General features: G+C 35.4%; 1 protein-coding gene across 2 annotated transcripts in view; it reads left to right on the plus strand.

The window, feature by feature from the left end:
* The window catches only part of LOC128982843 (zinc finger CCHC domain-containing protein 8 homolog), a 108,724-nt gene that overhangs the window by 22,122 nt on the left and 64,327 nt on the right, over positions 1 to 22,275 (plus strand). For both annotated transcript variants that reach the window (XM_054401882.1, XM_054401883.1), the window contains exons 3-4: positions 6,192 to 6,367; positions 10,764 to 10,981. In XM_054401882.1, the coding sequence (XP_054257857.1) occupies positions 6,192 to 6,367; positions 10,764 to 10,981 (394 nt within the window). The remainder of the gene's footprint in view (positions 1 to 6,191; positions 6,368 to 10,763; positions 10,982 to 22,275) is intronic.

Below are 22,275 nucleotides of genomic sequence, written 5' to 3' on the forward strand. Positions count from 1 at the left end.
AAACTATTTGTAATTTATTGTCAATTGAAAATAGACGTACGTTGAACGTTGTGGTTTAAGTGTTTATCAACGAAGACCACTAAGAGGGAAATAAAGTATCCTAGGCTATATATTTATGGGGTTCAATTTTGGAGAGGGGTGGTTAGGCAATTTCTGCTCCAGGCTCCAAACCTGGCTACGCCAATACAATGCCTTAATGTTGATTCAGGAACTTACCATAGCTACTGGGTATACCTACTGGGAAGGCGAACGAAATGCCTGTTGTAAAATGTAGTTACAGGCTCCCGGTACAAAGTATTCGACCTATTGTTAAATATAATGTTTAAAACAGGCCATACCAGTAAATTGGGATGTCGGGTCACTCGGGTTAGTTCACTTTCGTGTGATTGCGAGAGTGTGACTGACCTCCAATTTCCAACCTAAATATCGTTTATACAAGGTAAAGATAACCTCTTTAATTTATGTACAACTAAGGTTCCGCTGTTTCTAAAACTATGTGTTCTTAAATTTATTTTATATACTCGTCAGTTGAAAGATTTGTTACATAAAACAATCCAAATCAAAAATCTATATTTTATATCTTATGCTCTACATTTTCTTCAAAGCTCAGTTGCAAACTGCAATTACGAAACACCAATAATGTGACGAGATAATACGTATTTTGAAAACAAAAGCCGATCTGTGTAGATAAATGTCCTTCCTACAAAATATGTGTATATTGCTATGTTTAAAAAGATCAAGTAGCCAGTGAATGGTTAGATAGTAGTTGACTAACCATACATTCCTCATCGTGAGTTAGTAGCAAGATATTGCGCGAGTCTAGAAATCCGGAAGCAAACTTTGTGGATACAAATTCCGAAAACAGAAAAGTCGACGAACTCACAAATAGTCACTAATTATTAAAACTTGTAGGATTAAAAATTTCTAAATTGTTAAGGGTTCTCTAAATGTAAGTTAAAATTCAATGCAAAAAAACTAGTATAACCTTTGACTATTAACATTGTAAGCTTATTATATCACTGTGACTGCAATTTTTGAAGATTTTTATTAATTCATGTTTATATTAGTAAACCTTTAGTATCCTTTAGCTCTTTGTTACGTGGTTACTTTAATTTTAAATTAAATAACTGCCATTTTTGTTATGGTACATTAATAACAGCTGTGCGCTTTCAAACAATGATGACGACGGGTCGGCGAGCGCACGCGAACATTACCGAACTCACCCGAACTTGAATGGTAATGCAGATCGAGTCTTGACATAGCGCCTCTGTTGAGGGACCACCCAACTACGTGAAGGTGGCCCCGTCTAAAACCGACTTGGCACAAAATTGCCTTAAGGTGCATTATCTATTTTGCGTAGCATATGTAATCTTTGATCGTACTAATATTATAAATGTGAAAGTTTGTGTGTTTATTTGTTTGTTTGTTTTAAGTTCAATCACACATTAACTACTGGACGGATCGGGATGAAATTTGGCATGATGATAGCTCATATTCCCGATTAACATATAGTCATATTCTTATCTCAAAAATCCTTTCGGGCTCCGCCCCAGTGGCTCTGTAGTTCCCCATGTTAACCTTAAGAGTATTCATATTTAAAGGTAATATAAGAATTGAGTCAGCTGTTTCAACTAAACAAGTTGGTTCTATGATATGCAAAAGTATTAAAAAGTTATAAGATTTACCAACAGGGTGCAGCACTAATTATTTTTTTGCATTTATGAAAAAAGCTAATTTGAACTAAGCAGCGACAAAAATTGTGATTCACAATGAGAACTGTCAAAGAGGATTGTTTTCAGTAATGTTTATATTTTTAATTGCATGAATAATTTGTGATATTTTGCAAATTTTTAATAATTTATTTTTCTTTATTGTTAAGTTGAAGTGGTAGAACATTATGGCTATGGTAGATGTGTAATACTATTGTAAACAGTAAATTTAAAGAACCGAATTTTATCAACTGTGTCCTCCCCCATTGCAAACGCTAATCTAGAGTATAACTGCAATGCGCATTTTACACTTATATGCCAACCCCATACGAAGGACGGGTACTCTGCTAGTAATAATATATAACAGAATGTAACACGCGTAACCATGGAATCTCCCCTGTATCTGGGGTATTTGGCCGGCGAAAGTATGACTCATCCGGTGTTGTTTCTATTCATAACGAAACGAGGAAAGTCCTACAAACATATTTATGATAACCCAACTTAACATAACCGGCGCAGTGCGCTGTATACATACTTGGCAGAGTACATGTGGCAGCTAGCGGCGGCGACGCATTCAACTCAATCCTCCCCGACATCGCTGCCTTCTGGGAGTCAGAACTCAAAGGTTGCTAATTGTAATCATGTCAAATTTGGAAAGTAAGTCAATTAAAGTATGTTCTTTCAAATTATTATGTAGTTTTACTTGTTTATAATTGATTTTCCTTTATAATAATAGGAGTAAAATGACTACACAGTATGGTTTCTAAAGTCCATAGTGCAAGTGATGTTTATTTACAACAAATTAATAAACATAGCAATCACATGGCATATAATTAACACATGACAGCTGCTTCTAACTTAGTACCAAGAAGGCAATGAGGAACAAGATTATAAATAAATTCCAACACCCCTCCTTAATCTTGATCCTTCATTGGGGTAAGACCAAGGTTGGTCATGAAACCATCATGCTTGATTTTGCCAAGTGATTTTGTCAAAATGTCCGCTACCATCCTGGAAGTTGGAACGTAATTCAGCACAACTAGTTTTCTCTTGATTATGTCTGTGACAAATAACTGTTTACGAATTATATGTTTGGTCTTGGCATTCACGGTTCTCTTCTGCAAAATCTTCATTGCTGGCATGTTGTCACAATGCAAATTTACGGACCTGTGTCTTGGGGAAGCAAGAAACAGATGCTTGTTTATAATTGAATTTCCTTTGTCATCAAAAACTAAAACTTGCCCTTTACTAGCTATTTTGCTCACAGATAGCAAATTTGTAGATAAATCTGGTACATACGTCACATTCGATATCACTCTCTCACCAAAGTTTTTAAGGTTCACAGAAACTTTCCCAGAACCCGCAGAGTAAATTTTGGTATTATTAGCGACAGTGACCTCTTCAACTCCCTCATTCGAGTTAAACGTTTGAAAACTTTCTTTACTTTTAGAAAGATTGTCAGAACAACACGAGTCTAAGTACCAGCTTTCAGGTTCTACCTTTACAGTCAGAGCAGTTATCCAACTCACATTTTTATTTTTGTTTTCACCATCTGACTTACCAATTTTGGAAATTGACCCTATCTTTGAGCTATTACTAATATTAGCTTGGTTATTTTCAGGACAATCCCTTACCATATGGCCTGCCTTTCTACATTTGTAACAAGTAGGAATAAAAGGCTTCCTCGTCTTTGAGCTTTTATTAGAATTAGCTTGATTAGTATTTGATTTTGATAGAAAAAGCTTCCCAGTACAGTCTAACCTTGATATAACGAACCTCAATATAACGAATTCCTTGATATAACGAATTTTTTTTAATCCCCTAGAACTCTCCATAAGGCACAATGTATATTTTACCTCTACATAACGAACAAACCATAACAACGACCTTGATTTAACGAATTTTTCGTGATTTCGGCTAAAATAAGACACCTCAATATAACAAATTTATCAATGTCAGAACCTCTACATTGCGAATTTAACCTCTGCATAACGAATTGTCTACGTCTTTCCCTTGATATAACAAATCCCCCACCCCAGTATTGTTTTTGGAAAATCTGTTTCTTTATCAAATTAAATGGAAAGGTTACGTCAACGCTTGCGCTAACATTCGTCTGCTCCGTTTTACACATCTCTCCCTCTCCGTCTGCTGTCGCTGCGCACGCTATGTTGCAACTGAGAACTGATTTCATTCACTGAGGACTGATGACGACGTAATCTGTAGTAGGCCTAAGCTGTGATTGGGTGATAAGTAAATATGGTGAATTGTACAATTTTTGGATAAAGAGAAATCTAAGAAAGAATATAAAAACATAAGCAAAGAGAAAGAATAGCAGCATTGTTATTTTAACATTCCTTAATTTACAAGTGTTTTTATTGTCTTTAAGTTGGCTATGAATATGCACTTTTATAACGATTTATCTAATAATTTATTGTTTTCAATACGATTTGTTTCAACTAGCAACACCAATGCTATAGTTAATGATTATTATTGACATTCCTCTGTTGTGATAAATCAGTACCGGTACTGTACTGTAAGTAGCCTACCGGCCTATCGAAGCAGTCAGTAGCTTACAAAACTTTCTACTGTTTTGTTTTGTTTTTTTACATGGTTTATGACTACGCAATGTAGTGTTTGGCTAGGTTTTAGGAGGGTTAGAACAAGCTGTGATTTTAAACTTACAGTTTTTAACCTGTACCAAGGTCAATGCCATTGTCATGATTGCGCAATATTCAAGATCCCTCACCTTTTTTATGCCGGATAATTTAGGTTCTACCATTGACTATTGGATACAGAAGGTTCTACTGTACAATCAACACTGTACTGTAAAGTATTGTAGCCTATGCTACTTTAATTGTGTTTTAATGAGGTCAAATCCCGGCCTATATTGACCGACGCTGGTTCTGAACCTCGACTTAGCGAAATTCCTGCAAACCTAACCTCTATATAACGAACCTCATTTTAACGAAATCCTTGATATAACGAATATTCAGTTCGGTCCCATCAGATTCGTTATACTGAGGTTGGACTGTACTGCTTTTAAAAGTTGAAAATACTACAGAGGACTCAGTGGTATCCTTTTCAGCCATGCTATTTAATTTTTCTAGTACTTTACTATATTCTACTTTATCTGTACTCTCGACTGCCATCCTAAATGCCCTGTAAGACTCAGGCAAACCTCTTAGAAGTAGACACGCCTTCATTTCATCGTCTACGGGTTTCTCTATGTCAGCAAGTTGAGCATTGAGGTCAAGAAATTTAGAAATATACTCACTCATGCTGTTGCATACTTCCAACTTCAAATCTAAAAGCTGGTCTAGCAGAAATATTCTCCTGTTTGTGCTCTTGACTTCATACTGCTTTGCTAAAATGTCCCAAGCTTCCTTCGCTGATGTGGCCGTCCTGATATGTAGTTTTGGAGCTGCCTCCAGGTGCATGGCAATCTTGGCGAGTGCCCTCTCATCTTTGTCTGGATCCACAGTTAGCGGTGTCGTCTCTGTAGTAGTCCTTCGTGGTTCAATGCAATTCCACAATCCCTCATATTTTAGAGCCATCTTCATGTCAAATTTCCAACTGGCATAGTTGGCTGACCCTTTCAACTTAGAAATTCCAGGGGCTGATGTGGAGTATATAACTTTGTCTCCCATCATAGTAATTAATAAGTGTTAATCCAATGAAATTTACTATAATATTTCTTAAACACTTCTCTTCAAAAATTAAACTGTTCAAAATAGGCCACAGAGAACATGTTACAGTAAAAGTGAAACTGGGCCCATGTTTATAATTGATTTTCCTTTATAATAATAGGAGTAAAATGACTACACAGTATGGTTTCTAAAGTCCATAGTGCAAGTGATGTTTATTTACAACAAATTAATAAACATAGCAATCACATGGCATATAATTAACACATGACAGCTGCTTCTAACTTAGTACCAAGAAGGCAATGAGGAACAAGATTATAAATAAATTCCAACAGTTTTTTGGTCTCCCAGTAAAAAAATCCCTTTAATATAAGTGGCCTCCGTATAATACCAAAGTAGGCCTACCTATTATACTTTTCTATTTTAATTTCATAAAGATTTTCTCTTTTGGCCCAAGCACAGAACAAATCAGATTCAATCTTTTTTTTAATCTTTGTAAAAAAAAAAAAAAAAATAGTCTACATCTTTTAGAGCCATTCATTTATAAAATTTTACACTGTGAAAGTTATATATATTTACCAAAATACCTACTTTACCTTCTCATGAAGGAAAATTTTGATTTAGCTTTTAAATGTTTGTTTAAAAAAGTACATAAATTAACAGGATGTATCCATAGATAGCTTTAGTCAACATTTTTACTTTGTTACCTAGTTTAAAATAGCGCCAATCAACCCTTTTAGATTTAAAATGTCAGGGCTTACTTAATACTAGCCTAATTACTTTTAGTTTATATATGTACATTTTTTCGAGTTAATTAAACTAATAAATTACTTTCCAGGCCAATTTCATGAGCAAAAATGATGATAACTCATCCATCCAGAAGAAAAATAAGTTTGCCAATACTTGCTGGAACTGTGATGAAACAACTCACTCCTTGAGAGACTGTCCTGAACCTCGCAACCATGTTAAAATTTCCCGTAGTCGTCAGGAGTTCCAAAAGTCTAGAGGTCCCCAGTGAGTAGGCCTACAGCACTCTAGGTAGCCCTCCTTTAGATATAGGTCTTCTGAACCTTATAACTTGATTTTTGTTTTCTTACTTGATTATTCCAGTGAATGAATCTTCTACTCAACTTAATTTAATTCTTAATGAGTGCTTGTTACAATAAGCCTCTCTCAGAAGTTATACTTTTATACTTTATACTTTCTTATGAAATGGCGACCATACAATGTAGGTATTTTAAGCCAAGTATGAATGGAGATGAGTGTAGGATGAGTGGCGCGATCTTGTAGTCTTGTTAGTGACTAAGGCCGACATTCCTTAGAGTAGTGAATTATTAGTAATGAAAAAAAAACGGTCGTAGGTGAAGTAGTGTTTGCAAATAGTCTTTAAGTGATTGTTGCGTAAACTACATTTAAATAACCCTGCCGCAGCAAACCTGCAGACTAAGCAAATTTCCATTTACCTGGCTGGATTTCTACTAAAATGTTCCCTTAAAATTGTCAGATTTATTTCCTACTAGTGGCATGTAGGGACATATGTCCCTAAAAACTCAAAATGTAAAACAATGTAATATAATTGAACAAACTACGAATCAAATGATTTATTTGTCAAGATGGATATCCCTGTACACCATATCTTTGTGTGAAAAGGTCTCTGTGTTTGCTTTACAACACAGCACATATTGGACATTGACTGTTTCAGGGTTGTCAGTGGCCGGGAATTCCGGGAAAATCGGGAATTATGCGTGAATTTTAACAGCCGTGAAAAAACCGGGAAATATGCGTGAAAATCGTATTATTCCGTGAATTTAATTGATATCGTTAATACAGTTTTTTTCTTTCAAGTAATTTTAATAGTTATAAACCGTTTTGCAATACTTTCTTGGTTGATTTTATAGTAAACCAAAATTTACGGTTTACTGGTGAGTGGCGATGGTTCGGAAGAAGCAGAAGGTAAGTTGGATGTACACTGCCTACCACCATGAATAGGCCTACGCGGGAAGCCGACATCGCCGGTCGCCGGTCGCCGGAAGCACTTAGTTAAATATACTTGCAACTCGAGTCGAGTAATAGAGGTTAAGCCGATTTCGTTGATGTTTGACAAGTAAATAATAAGAAAGGAAAATGTTTGAGTTTTATTTAATCCCTTAACCCCTTTCAATATTGACATACTAGGCCTAATAATAATCGGCAACCTAGGCATCGCTTGCGTCATCCATTTCACTGACAGCGACAGCTGACACTGGGTGATGGTGATAGTGATAGGTAGTGGTGTGCAGCGAGTGCGATGTATTGAAATTTCAATTCGATTCTAAAAAGGGATGTATCGATACAACCATCCATTGGTTACCACTTGGACATTGGTATCGGTTCGGTACCAAGACTCGATTGTCAAAAGTCGATTCCGATAACACCTGACACCCGACAGGGATAAATATTTTTTTTTTACATCTATTAACTTTATAGCTACAGTATTAGTTTTGTAATCACGATTAGTTTTGTAATCACGGTTAACAATTTTCATAGCCAACATAGAAACTATCTAGTTCAAAACAGCGACGGTGCCGGTGACATTGTTTAGCTTCAGCTCATTGCACAACACAATCGTCACAATCTACATTTCAAGATGTCTGAGACTCAACTCATGAGACAACCGGCGCGCGAATGTCCTGCCAACACGAAATTAATTAATACTAAACAATGTCTGTATCAATAAGTCAGACATTTAGATGTATTATTTTTATTTTTAGTACAAAATAAATAACCTAAACACGTCGAAATATTCAGTTTCCTCCCTGCAATATTCAACCATTAAACTTTAACATCGTCATCGTCGTATGGTTAGGCTTGCTTTATATTGCGCCAAAAAGTAGGTCCATATTTATCTGTACTATCTACCTGATTAAAGAGTTTAGTGAAGTTTTAAGTGCTACTATGACACAATGCATTTATTGAAAAATATCATAAGCCTTAGTCCATGTAGATTTTGTAATGGGCTCGTTCTGGGAACATGTACCGGTGCACCGGTGCAGATTAACCGGTGACTTGTTCACCGGTACCGCCCCGGGGCAAGAGTCTTGGTATCCCAGAACGGTTATTCACCGGTTTAAGGTACACATCGGATTATAATATACACATTCACCTATTATTTACTTTATAATATTTAAACCAAACAAACTTGTTCTCACAGAATAAATTATTTGAAAATTATTCACTTAATACGTAATAACACCCTCATAGCATAAATTATTCACTCATTACGCAACATAACCTATAAAACTGATGAACTATTAAATTATTCGATGGACCCGCCATCATGCCGTAGCTACATGCTGTTGTCGTTGTCCAAGAAACTGACCGATCGACCGATCAGAGGCCGCCGGTGTATTATGCACCTGCACCGTACAATTTCTCCGGTGCATAAATCTTGCACCGGTGGAGGAAAAAGAGGAAATAATGGTCGAACTCTGCGATACTTTCAGATTGTTTCTGGCATCGACTATAAAAAGTATAACGCTCAGCAACCACAAGGCGTTTAGGAGAATAATGATCTTCCAAGATTTTGCTCAAATTATCGTAAGATTCATCGTCAATCTTCTTAGGAGAAATAAGATTGGTGAGGACGGCTAATATTTTAGGGCCTATTACAGTAATCAAGATGGAGACCTGCTTCACGTCCTTGACCTCGTTGGCCTTGAAAAAGTGTTTCAAACGTAACAAATACGAACTAATATCTTCTTCGTGCGGATTAAACTCCGATATCCGACCGATATTAGACATTTCACGCACACGCGGATTAAATTTCGTCGCCAAATGTAATAATTGTAGTTATTAGTAATTGTACTACTAATAACTATAAGATTAAAGAACCCGATACTAGGGACAACTTACAACCCGATACTAGGGACAACTTACTACTTTGCATGATCACTCCGACTGGCGTTCCACTTCGCTTCGTGCCATCGTTCCTCATCGGTGACGTCACTCGGCAGTGCAGCCAACCACACACACAAAACTCAATATTCTTCTGGCAGTGTAATATAGCCTTATATATTACAGTAACTTTACTCTTTGACCCCTTAAACTTTGGTTTAATGTCGAAAATTGAAAGGTTTTACCACTATTACGAAGCCCCATGCTATTCTTATGGAGAATAGCTATTTAATTTTAAGACTTTGGTATGCTCATCTGATTCATTTAGAAACGTGCTAGAGACTTCAAATTTGGTAGTATTGTAGTATGGGATCTTTAATAAACGGTGAAATTTGCAAGAATCCCATTTTCAAATTTTAACCCCCCAAAAATCCAAAATGGCGGACATCACAAAACACGTTTTTTTTAAACGGCTATAGCTCAAAAACGGTAAGAGCTAGCAAACATTTGAAAGGATGTTCCCGGTCAGAAATTAAATTTTCTACAAAACACTCTTCGGCGTTTTCCGAAAATCACACCCTTTCACCCCTAAAAAACACCCTACTTTCAATAATGGCAAATTTCTTTCCAATTTTTAATGGTTTTTGCTATTTTTTCTACCTAGGTAATATTTTTTTACAACATTATTAATGCTTTCTACTCTCCTTAGTTTACTTTAAATTGAAGTCTTTACATGTTTTTTCGTAACTTTACTCCTTGACCCCCAAAACTGAAGTTTAATCTCAAATTTTGAAATATTTTCCCATTTTTACGAGGTTATAACAGATTCTTTACCTATTCTATGGGTGCAAGATGAGCTAGAGACTTGAAATTTTCGGTGGTTGTAGGTCTAGTGCCCAAACCCCCAGGAAAAATTCAAAAAGTGGCATTTTCAAATTTCAACTCCCCCCCAAATTTTGAATTCCCCCCCTCCCATGTTATTCTTATGGAAAATAACATTGAAAAATACCGACTTTCGTACGCTCATCTGAACCTTTTAGAAACGTGCTAGAGACTTGAAATTTGATAGTATTGCAGTATGGGATCTTAAATTAACAGTAAATTTTGCAAAAAACCCCAAGGGTATACAGAGACGACTTGAAGAAGAAACGTAAACGTGAAACAGAAACGCAAAAACCTGTGTTGAATCCAAGCTCCTGGCTGGTTGTTGTTTGCTTAAGTAAATCCAAATATCAACCCTGGAAGGATAACTCAGATCTTCGTACTGAGGTATATCCAGGAACTTAGCACTGTTTAGTGAATGGTACTTGAACCTGGTACTCTTACCTTCTCTGTAGCAGCAAATCTAAGTACTCATTTAACCTAATGTTAAATTTAAGTGAATGAATCTGACATGTTGAAGAAGATATTTTTTTCATTTAAAATCCAATCAATCAGGCAAATGAAAATAAGCTTAGTCTGCAGGATTGCTGCAGTGGTGGTATTTTTTCCTTGTGAAAAGGCTCATCTATGAAGTTGTGATATCTGGTGTTGACAGGGTCATATACAAGAGGTATCATGTGGAGGAGTCCCAAGTGTTTGGTCATCTAGTACCAGGTCAGATCAGCAAGGGGCTGAGGAAAGCTCTGGGTCTTGAGAAAAGACAAATACCTCTTCATATTTACAACATGCGGCGGCTTGGCTATCCCCCGGGCTGGCTTCTGGAGGCTAAAGTTTCTCACTCTGGCATATCCATGTTTGATGGACAGGGGAGAGGTAGGTTTGCCGCATTGCACCTCTTAAAGCTTCTCACTTTTAACTAGGCGTCTCAATCCCGGGCCTTCAATCCAATCCCGGGATTTCGGGATTTATCTCAGCCGATCCCGGGATCAATCCCGGGATGATATAATATTATGATTTTAAACTTTTTAGCCATTTTAAATGAGCGAGAAGTCCCCTAGTCGAGTACTTTAATGTTTTAAACTGGCCTTACCAGTGTTACCCTGCTCAATGTTTCCGTTTTCTAAGTAAATAAATATTACCACGCGGAACTTTCATCTTCTTATTTACAGTGTATAAATGTTGATATGTCACTCTATAATATAATAAATACATCTATATAAATAAAATTACAGTTTTGTCTGTACATTGCTTAGAATTATGCAGTTTTTGGTTATTTTTACGTTTCATAGCCTAAGAAACGATAAGAGGTAAGATAAGAGGTGGATTGGTAAGAGTGTCTTTTGGCTATAAAAACATGGCCTCGAATCTTTTAAAACAAAATAACGGACCATCAAAAACCCAATTTTGTTTGATTTTTGTAAAATTTTCTCCCAATGTTTACTATTACATTTTATGAAATAACGATCAGCTGTTTAGATTACTTTTTCATGTTCTAGTTGTTTTTCTAGGCCACTTCATGCAAATCAAAATAAGAAGGTTACAATACCTGCAGACTGCCTTTAGTGGTCCTTAAATATCCAACAGGATTACGCGTTTCGGTATTTGTTATACCATCATCAGATCCATATATACAAACTTGAAGTTTTTTGACTCATCATGTCACGTCACAGTTTTAAACACAGTTACAAAACATTTAAACACGAAAAACTATTTACAGTAGGCCTACTAATTAAAAACGAGAGACAAAAGTGAAGCAATGCATGCATTTCAAATGTCGAGTCTCAACTGGAGGTTATCTTGTCCTAGTAGTTGTACTTTGTACCCCCGGCTTCCTTTATCATTCCTTTCTGTCTCTGTCTAATCCTATTAATGTTTCAAATAATATATTAGACTGGAACAAGCTTTTATCATTTAATAAATCATTAGGGCGAATTTTTGTTGCTTTATATATTTCATAATTTTCCAAAGTTGTCATAGTTCGTCCTTTCCTACAGATATGTAGGAAATTTAAAAATAATATTAATAAATTTAAAAATAATAGTGAAAGGGGATTCTTTAAGGAAATAGTCAATGCTGAAGCCGCGATTCAAGTATTATCTGATGTTAATGCACAAACAACGGCAAGGGTTATGATAAACAATAAAGTAAATAAAGTTATAAAAACTCATAAGAAGTATAATCCTAACACTAAAGAAATGCATGTTCTTAAAGGAATTAAAAATAAGTTAGAAAATAATAATTTAATTATCACAAAAGCTGACAAAGGGAACACTGTTGTGATTATGAATAAAACTGATTACAATTGTAAAGTTGATGAATTCATAACTAAAAATGACATTGACAAGTTAAATAAGGATCCAACCGAAACTTTTACAAAAGAAGTAAATAAAGCCATGTCAAAGTGTAAACATTTGTTATCAGAGAAAGAGATAAGGTACATGAAGCCAATTAACCCTCTAGCTCCTCCGTTGAAAGGATTGCCTAAGATCCACAAGAATGAAATACCTATCAGACCTCTGGTAAATTACATGCCTGCACCTGCCTATAAACTTGCCAAAAAGCTGGAACGTATATTAAAGGAGGAGGTAAAATTAGAAAATAGTAGTAGCCTTAAAAACAGCTTAGAATTGATAGAGAAAGTAAAAAATGTAAGTCTCAATCCCAGATATACACTTGCATCGTTGGACATCACAAATTTATACACTAACGTACCTGTAAATGAGACCTTGAAAATATTAGAGTGCAATTTAGAAAAACACTCAAAGTTGACTGAGATTGAACAAAAGGAACTCATGACCTTATTAAAGTTAGTACTAAAACAAAATTATTTTAGCTTCAATGGTAACTATTATATTCAACATGAAGGATTGGCGATGGGCTCACCTTTATCTTGTATACTAGCAGAAATTTTCCTAAACAATTTTGAGAACATGCACATAAACACAGAGAAGAATAAATACAGAGAAAAAATAATATTTTTCTACAGATATGTTGATGACATAATAGTCCTATTCAACGGAAACTCAAGACAGATAGCTCTATTTAATAACTATATTAATGGCATTCATCCTAAACTAAAATTTACAGCAGAATTGGAGCAAGCTAATGTGTTGAATTTCCTTGATATCACCCTGAAAAAAGAAAATAGTAAATTCTCATTCAACATTTACAGGAAACCTACAACTACAGATACCACCATACATGCAACTTCCCATCACCCGTTTTCATACAAAATGGCAGCTTATAATAGTTTTGTGAACCGTTTATTAAATGTACCATTAAGTCCAGAAGATTTTAAAGAAGAGAAAAATACACTGAAGCATATAGCAATTTCAAATGGTTACAATCCTAATATAATTGACGATTTAATCGGGAAACATTTAAGAAAGAGGACTGAACCAAAACCAACTAATCAGCGGTTTAAAAATTCAGATTATGTCCCAGTCGAATATGGTAGCAGATTCCCTCTAACTCTTAAAAATGAATTAAAAAAGCATGGGAAAATTGCAGCTTTTAGAACCAGCAATAAATTGGAAAACATAGTTAATCCAAAGGAAAAACAAAGCATTAATAACAAATCTGGAATTTATCAAGTAACATGCAATGATTGCAGCAAAATGTATATTGGTCAAACTGGGCGATCTTTTGAAAAAAGATTTAAGGAACATATCCCCCGAACCAGGGAGACACAAATATCCAGTTTTGCCGAGCATCTTGTTAATGAAAATCACAGTTATTCAAATGTCAGTACAAATCTAACAGCTTTACATATCTGTAGGAAAGGACGAACTATGACAACTTTGGAAAATTATGAAATATATAAAGCAACAAAAATTCGCCCTAATGATTTATTAAATGATAAAAGCTTGTTCCAGTCTAATATATTATTTGAAACATTAATAGGATTAGACAGAGACAGAAAGGAATGATAAAGGAAGCCGGGGGTACAAAGTACAACTACTAGGACAAGATAACCTCCAGTTGAGACTCGACATTTGAAATGCATGCATTGCTTCACTTTTGTCTCTCGTTTTTAATTAGTAGGCCTACTGTAAATAGTTTTTCGTGTTTAAATGTTTTGTAACTGTGTTTAAAACTGTGACGTGACATGATGAGTCAAAAAACTTCAAGTTTGTATATATGGATCTGATGATGGTATAACAAATACCGAAACGCGTAATCCTGTTGGATATTTAAGGACCACTAAAGGCAGTCTGCAGGTATTGTAACCTTCTTATTTTGATTTGTTTAGATTAGTTCTCACTTCTAGCTGTCACTGATATGTTTACATTAAAAGCTGTTTACAAATGCCGTAACCATTTCCGATCAAGTTTTGTTAGCACATCAAAACCAAGTGAGATTAAAAAACTTTGTGCCTTAACCGGTTTAATTAATTGCAAGTGCAACGATTGTTCTTGAGTTTTGATAACCAGGAAAAATACCGTGAATCAGTGTTGTATTAGTGCTGGGAAACTTACATTTTTTTAATCATCGTCACCAATAGCTTACTAAAAAGGTTTCCACTCATTGACGGCGCTTCAAGGACAGTTGTGTAAAGTGCAAAGTAAAAAATCACAACTGCAGTGGGTGATCGTGGATGTTTCTACGATCTTGGAAGATCTTTCTGATTTCACTGTGATCGTAACAGAGGTTTAACTTACAGATGTAGCTAAACTCGCTTTTCCAATGTGTCACTTTTGGTTTCTATTTACTTACATTTCGACAACCATATCGGTACCTTTCCTAATTAGGAAGTAAAACTACAAACGTTTAAAACCCCAGATTTGGGCGTTTTTTGTCACATTTCCTCCGAATGTTTGCTAGATATATGTACCGATTATCGTTTAGGGATTACGTAATATTTTAAATAAGAAACCTTTGTTTGGATAAAGGGGGTTTCTTCAATCTGTTATTAATATGTTAACATTAAAAGTTGCTTATAAATAATGATATTAATGGGAAATAACTTTGATTTTTGAAAACTAAAAAAAAAACTTAAAACCAAAGGAGATTAATAACTTTGGTAACTGCACTACATTAGTAAAAGTTTTTTTGAGCAAACCATAGTGAGCTTTTAAAGCTTTACGTTGTTAACGTTACATGTTACATGTTTTGTGGCCTGTGTATTTATTTATTTATATATTTGCCAACGGATAAACACCTATAATAAAGTTTGATTAGAAGGACAGTTTGAATTGGTCGTAAGTACGAGGGTTGTTTTTTTAAGTAAGGGCCGTTTTTATTTTTAACAAAAGATACAAATAATTTTGTAAAATAATTTTTATTTTCTGATTCTACACACTTTTACCTATTTTTCTATATAGTTGCCTTGTTTATTTAAGCACTTGTCACAACGTAGGCTACAACTAAGTTTTTAATTCCCTCTTCAAAGAATTCGGCCGCCTGCTCCGACAGCCAAGAGTTCACGGCCGCTTTCACTTCATCGTCGTCATTGAAGCGCTGCCCGCCAAGATGGTGTTTCAGGTAGCCTACCGGAAAAGGTGAAAATCGCTAGGAGCAAGGTCGGGGCTGTATGGTACATGGTCCAAAACTTCCTAGCCAAAAGAATCAATCAAATCCCAAGTCTTTTGAGAGTTGTGAGGCCTAGCGTTATTGTGCAGGAGCAAAACTCCTTTTGTCAGCATGCCGCACCGTTTGTTTTGAATTGCTCTGCGGAGCTTCTTTAGAGTTGCACAGTAGGCATCTGAGTTGATCGTCGTTCCTCGTGGCATAAAGTCCACTAGCAAAACACCGCGCCGGTCCCAGAACACAGTTGCCATAATCTTGCGCTTTGACAGAGTCTGTTTGGCTTTGACATTGACGGGTGAGGTTGTGTGTCGCCATTCCATTGATTGTCGCTTGCTTTCGGGAGGGATATGAGATACCCACGTTTCATCTCCAGTGACAATTTGACTCAACATGTCATCCCCTTCTTCGTCGTAACGAGTCAAAAAGTCCAATGAAGTGGCAAATCTCTTCACTTTGTGGTCCTCTGTGAGGAGTCTGGGTACCCACCGAGAACACAATTTCTTAAAGTTTAGCTTTTCAGACACAATTTTGTACAAAACTGATCTTGAAACTTGTGGAAATTGCAAAGAAAGAGTGGAAATTGTGAATCTTCTGTCCTCACGAACCTTTGTTTCGACTGCAGCCACCAAATCATCAGTGATCACAGAGGGCCGGCCTGAGCGTTCTTCGTCATGGACGTTTTGACGGCCATTTTTAAACTCTCTAACCCATTGTCGCACTTTACCTTCACTCATTGCATCCAAGCAAACTTCTGTTAACTGACGATGAATTTCTGCAGCTGATAGGCCTTTGATAGGTCAAAAAACGTATCACTGACCGTATCTCACACGCGGCGGGCGATTCAATAATCGTAAACATTATAAAGTAGCACAGCGATGCGTAGACGTCAGCTACAGAGCTGCAACTGGCATCAGTGTGAACGGGAAGGATGCCGGCAAGTGGCGCGGTGGCTTGTTGCGGCATCCGCGTGAACTACGGGACTATACACACAACCGGCCCTTACTTAAAAAACAACCCTCGTACTATATAGTTCTTTTCTTCAATGTTCTTGGTTTTTGGTACTGCTACTTTTCCTTAGAACCGGTGGTAGCAGTAAGAATCATTTTTACGTACAAACACATCACTATTTACAACTATAGTTATCGTTAGTGCTGCACCTTATTTCTTATTAAATTTAATTGATACTGTATAATTTTTGCGTTTTCTGTCTGGACTCCAAAATGTTAGTTTATGCTATGAAAATGATAAAACATTAGTGAAAGATTTTTTTAACAAACCATCATGAACTGTTAAAGCTTGGCGTCGTTAACGTATAAATGTTTTGTGGACTGTGTATTTATTTACTTATTTATATATTTTCCAACGGATTTACACCAATTTTACAGTTTGATTAGGCCTAAAAATGATTATGATAAAATTTGATGACACTATCAAAACTTTCAAATAATTATTTTGTTTGGTAATTTGCTTTGGTTAAAGCGTAGCAAATCCCCTAATACAATTCTGTATTTATGTGTGTATGTATGTTGTTAACGCATTAATGTCCTTATTTCTCAGTGTTTCGTGGAAAAGACAAGAGCACCTTTGATAATGAAAGGTTCATGAAAGGTCATTAGATATAAAATATGGACTAACACGATCGGGTGACATTTAATTGTGAAGCATTTGTTTTGGCTTTGAAACCGTCAGATATTGTATATGCGAAGGTTTATATGTATTCCTATACAGTAATAGTTTTGCCAGCATATCTGGAAAAATGCACACTAAATATGCAAACCAACTCCTGTTCTGAATATAAGGTTTCAACTTACTATAAGATTCCCGTACGTAGAACGGGCAAACAGCTAGTTTAAAAAAAAAACACGAGCAACAGCACTCGCATGTAGCATATACGTCACGCTAATAGCTATACTATTAGTACGCAGTACTATCCTAAATAATTAGACCAATTCGTTAATCACGAGGAAAAAATGTGGTTCGGATTCCACAATAAACTGTAGGTCCCTTAGTTGCCATTAGCTGTATGGGCTATTAATTAACAGCTGTGTCTAAGGAACATGTCGGCCTTAGTCACTAACAAGACTACAAGATCGCGCCACTCATCCTACACTCATCCTTCACTCATATTTGGGTTAAAATACGCACATAGTGGCGTCCCCATCTTAAATAATTGATAATTGAATATACTAAAGATAGCTGAGATAAAAAGATAAAATGGGAAGAATCATGAGTAGTAGCGTACAAATGTTATTTTCACTGATAGCAATAAAACAATAAAGATACTGTAAACAGTGTTTCCATCCGCAAGAAAAAAATATCCCTGGGCCAACGTCAAAAAATCCCTAGTTATCCCTAGTCCGTGTTCTAATAATCCCTCCAATTATCCCTCTTCGTCAAATCTAGATAACTTATTATTTTTGCAGCAATGCCAATGGATATCATGAATAGCCACCTAAATTATGGTAACTGGTGATAGTATTCTTAAATATCCCATATTATTTATAAAGTAATACTATATAAAAAACATTTTTGTACCATTAAAACCACGGCCATCTTTAACTCCACGCAGGCCGCGGCCTGGTAGATTTGGCAACGTTGCAAGTACCGTAGTATTGTTTAGCGCAAGACGTCCTAAAAGTTAACATGGAAATAAAACATAATAGAATCGAAAATCAAAGCAATATAAATTGAAAATCTATTTCTGTACATTCAATGTGGAGTCAACATTTTCATAGCCCAGTAACCAAGCTTTCGTATTCTTAAAAAAATACATAAATATCATTAGCTTAGCGTTCTCCAATCAAACACCTTTTACAACACTATACCTGAAACGTTGCCACTTCGAAGGCCGCGGCCTCCGGCCTGGAATTAAAGGTAGCCGTGATTAAAAACTGTCTATGTGGTACAAAAAGAGATTAATTAATTAAAAAATTAAACAAATAGTTATTTTTAAAATTTTATAAGCTAATAATCTATAATATTAAAACGAAACAGGGTTTTTTTATTTCACGATTCTGAATCAACTACTCGACGGATTTTCATGATTTTTGTGTTGAAAGAAAGATAATTTTGAGAACTAGGGAATGTCGAAGCCATAATTTTAGTTTAGAGTTTCAGTTTTTTAGAAATTAAGTTTTCATTTTGAAAAAGTCTAGCAGCCGACACTAGCAATTTAAAGTATTTTCAATGCTGGTTTAACTAACAGCTGGTTTATAACTGTCATTGAAATGTTTATGCTACGAGTTGTTTGTTAACAAAAATATTGTTCGTTGGTGTTTGCCTACATATTATTTCACTTTAAAATATAGGTAGTTTTCCTCTACCGTGAAGGATCTGCGTTATCAGGAAAAGTGTTATTTTGAACTAAACATCTCAAACACTTGCGTTTATTCAAGTTTTGTCGTAAATGCAATCTGTGTAAGTATTTAGTTTAAGCATTGCAAATTTCAACTCATATATGGTAAATATTTTTTCAGCAGTTTGTCGCTTAATTGTTTAATATATAAGTGGTGTACGTGTTGATACTTCTCTTTCTGTATGTTTGAATGTGAGTATGTCGGCATACTAAAATTTTGGTTAGTAATGAAAGCGTCAATCGGTGTAGTAGGTCTCTATAAAACTGTCAAATAAACTGCAGCAGAAACCAAAGTCGACTCATACCATACCAACTATCCCCGTAGTACTGATGATTCAGAAACTTGGACACTGACCAAAGAACTGAAAAACCTTAATGCTGGGTTAGATAATAAAGTGCAGAGAAAATATACAGACCAGTTCGAGATAATGGCCCGGAGGTTGAAATAAAAAAGAACAGAGAGCTAAGAGAAATGTGTTAACACCTAAATATAGAGATGCTTTCCAGAAGTAGGTAAAGCTTGGATGGACCAGGCTCTGCATAAACTTTTAAAAAGTATATTCCAAGGAGTACCACACGATAGACGGGAAATATCAAGTTATGAAACTCATCCTCAGACTGGGATCTAAATTTTGAAGAGGCAGGTGATAGAAGAGAATCCGCATAAAAGTGTCAGTGGTCACGGATGTAAGTACATAAGTAGTACAGTATGCAATAAGAGGTGGCATGTAGATACTCTACTCAAAACCAGTGTGAATCGGTCGCCAATCTAACTTCATGATTTTTCAAATCAACACAAATGCTGTTTTATGGTAAAATTATCGGATTTAAAATGCATATCGCCATATTTTAGGTCTATATTCGAATGGAATAAATAGGTGGTCACGTCACATTTGTTTATAAGGCGATCTTCCCCATTAAAACTGCCAGAATTTGTGGCCATGCGTGTAAACTAGATGTTCTGAATTATTCTGTTTTAGTTGACAACTCGATTCCCGTACGTAGGACGGGCCACCAGCTCGTGTTTATTTATAAGTATTTACAATTGTTTCAAAAGTATTACTCAAGTGTCCAAATTTCAAACTTAATTGTCTTTTTCAAACATCGCCACCATGCCTTGGTGAAAAGGTTAAACCAAGTTACTTACTAACCAAAAAACATTACAGAAATCACCGGCAAACAAAATCAAAACGAAAACAAACATTCGACATTGACACAGGGCACAGGGCTACTAAGAAAGAAACAAATTACAACAGTAATCTAGATCCGCCATTCCATTCCACCGATCGACTCCAGCCCTTTGCTTGTTTCGTGCAGTGTTGGCTGTTTCTCTTCCCTTGTGTGTTCCGACTTTGAAACACTACGTCACTACCACTACCTACAACCATAGATAAAACCTACTCCTTGAGGAGTATCTTCTATCTATGCTACAATCGATTTGTTACCAAAACCTAGGGAAAAAGTAGTATAATAAATGTGTTATCAATACCTTGCAAAATTAGCCAAAATAGGTCCTTAACGTTGTTGAAATACAGCCATCATAATGTATTATTTTATCAATATTTCAATTTTATAATGTCAAAGGCCTGAAATCCCTAGAAAATCTAAAAAACCTTCAATTTCTCTTATTATCCCTAGTTATCCCTCAATCCCTTTTCAATCCCTCGAAGGCCCTAAATATCCCTAGAAAGGGATTTTTATCCCTCAAATGGAAACACTGACTGTAAAACAATAAACCATCTGCTTATGTAGTAGCGTGTGTATGAAAAACGTAATTTAGGATTGTAAAAAATTTAATCATTGCACTAATAACCAAATACGAAGATAAAGTTATAGACCCTAAATACAAGCAATCTTAATAATGAAATTATAATGGTGTGTTTATTTATAGTTATATTTTATGGCTTCAATGCAAATAATACTTCAGTTTCCGATTGCAATGTTATGTTTACAAGAATTGCGTTGTTTACGTTTAATGTCAAAAGTAAAACTCAAAATAACTTATTAAGTTCTAACTAATGTAATAACATTTACAGAAAGTAAATCCAACTAGTGTACATGTTGCTCAAAATCGAGCAAATACAAAGAAGTACAGGAGTTATTTATAAACAAATAACTTGTTTAAAAACTAATAACAGTCATAATTTCAGATGGTTTTAAAAGAGTCAACTAAAATATTATTAACTAATGGAAATACTCACAATTTACATAACAGTCCTATTCCAGTTTAAAGGGTTAAATTTTAACAATCAAACTAGCCCAAACTTGACGGGAAAAGGTAAGCTTACAATTTAAGTCAACGTAAAAAGGATGTCAGCTTTTATAAAGTACCGTACCTAAGTTATTTAGCCAATTTGTAGACAATAAGGTGTAGGCTACTTTAAACTCTACAGGACAGAGTTAGGCAAAAACTGGCAGAACTCTGAAATGGTGTTATTTATCATAGGCTTACTCTATGCCAAATCCTTGAAATAAAAATTCAATAATAATAACTTATATCATTAAACACAAACCAACATCCAAAATTATACACATTTTTAATACAACATAGATAATTTACACATTGACTGTTTACAATTTACATATGTTCTTCTTCTCACCATTAATTTTTGCTTCGCAATGGGAATAGTATATTTCATTACTAGGACCGAAAGTGGCATTTTCCGTCGCGCGCCCAAGTTTTTGTGTGAGGCGAAGCCGAACATAGGGAACTCCAATTTCACGTGCGAGGCGAAGCCGAGTATGTGAGAGATATTTTCACGTACGAGGCGAAGCCGAGGACGGGAATAATGGAGCAAGTGCCGGATAGTAACTTTCGGTACGAGTTATGAACGATACTTTTCATCACGACGCAAAAATACACAAACACAGAATAGCAGACCTCAGTATATTAAAACAATTTGATTTCTCAATTAATTTGATTGAACATCAAAATAAAATAAAATCTTCTAAAAAGAAACCTACGTATATTTCTCAATAAATTTGGTTTAAACATCAAAATAAAAGAATAACACAACTTTTAGAAATACATACAGCTGATTAAAATCATTAAATTAAACCGTAACAAAACAATGGCGCGCGTAGTGAATAAATGGAGAACTAATTGAGAGCGAGGGAAAATCAGCTGATCGATTTTCCCTCGCCCTAAATTATAGCTTGGGAAACGACTACTTTCATTGATATCAGCTGTTATCGAAAATAGTTACTTTCGTTAAGGAGTGATGAAAAAATCTTTTTCATAATCATTGAAATATATGTATGATAAATGATCTATCTTATAGTT

This window comes from Macrosteles quadrilineatus, unplaced genomic scaffold (genome assembly GCF_028750875.1).
Source record: "Macrosteles quadrilineatus isolate MER2022 unplaced genomic scaffold, UCM_ALF_1.0 Scaffold_1__1_contigs__length_201487025, whole genome shotgun sequence".
NCBI lineage: Eukaryota > Metazoa > Arthropoda > Insecta > Hemiptera > Cicadellidae > Macrosteles > Macrosteles quadrilineatus.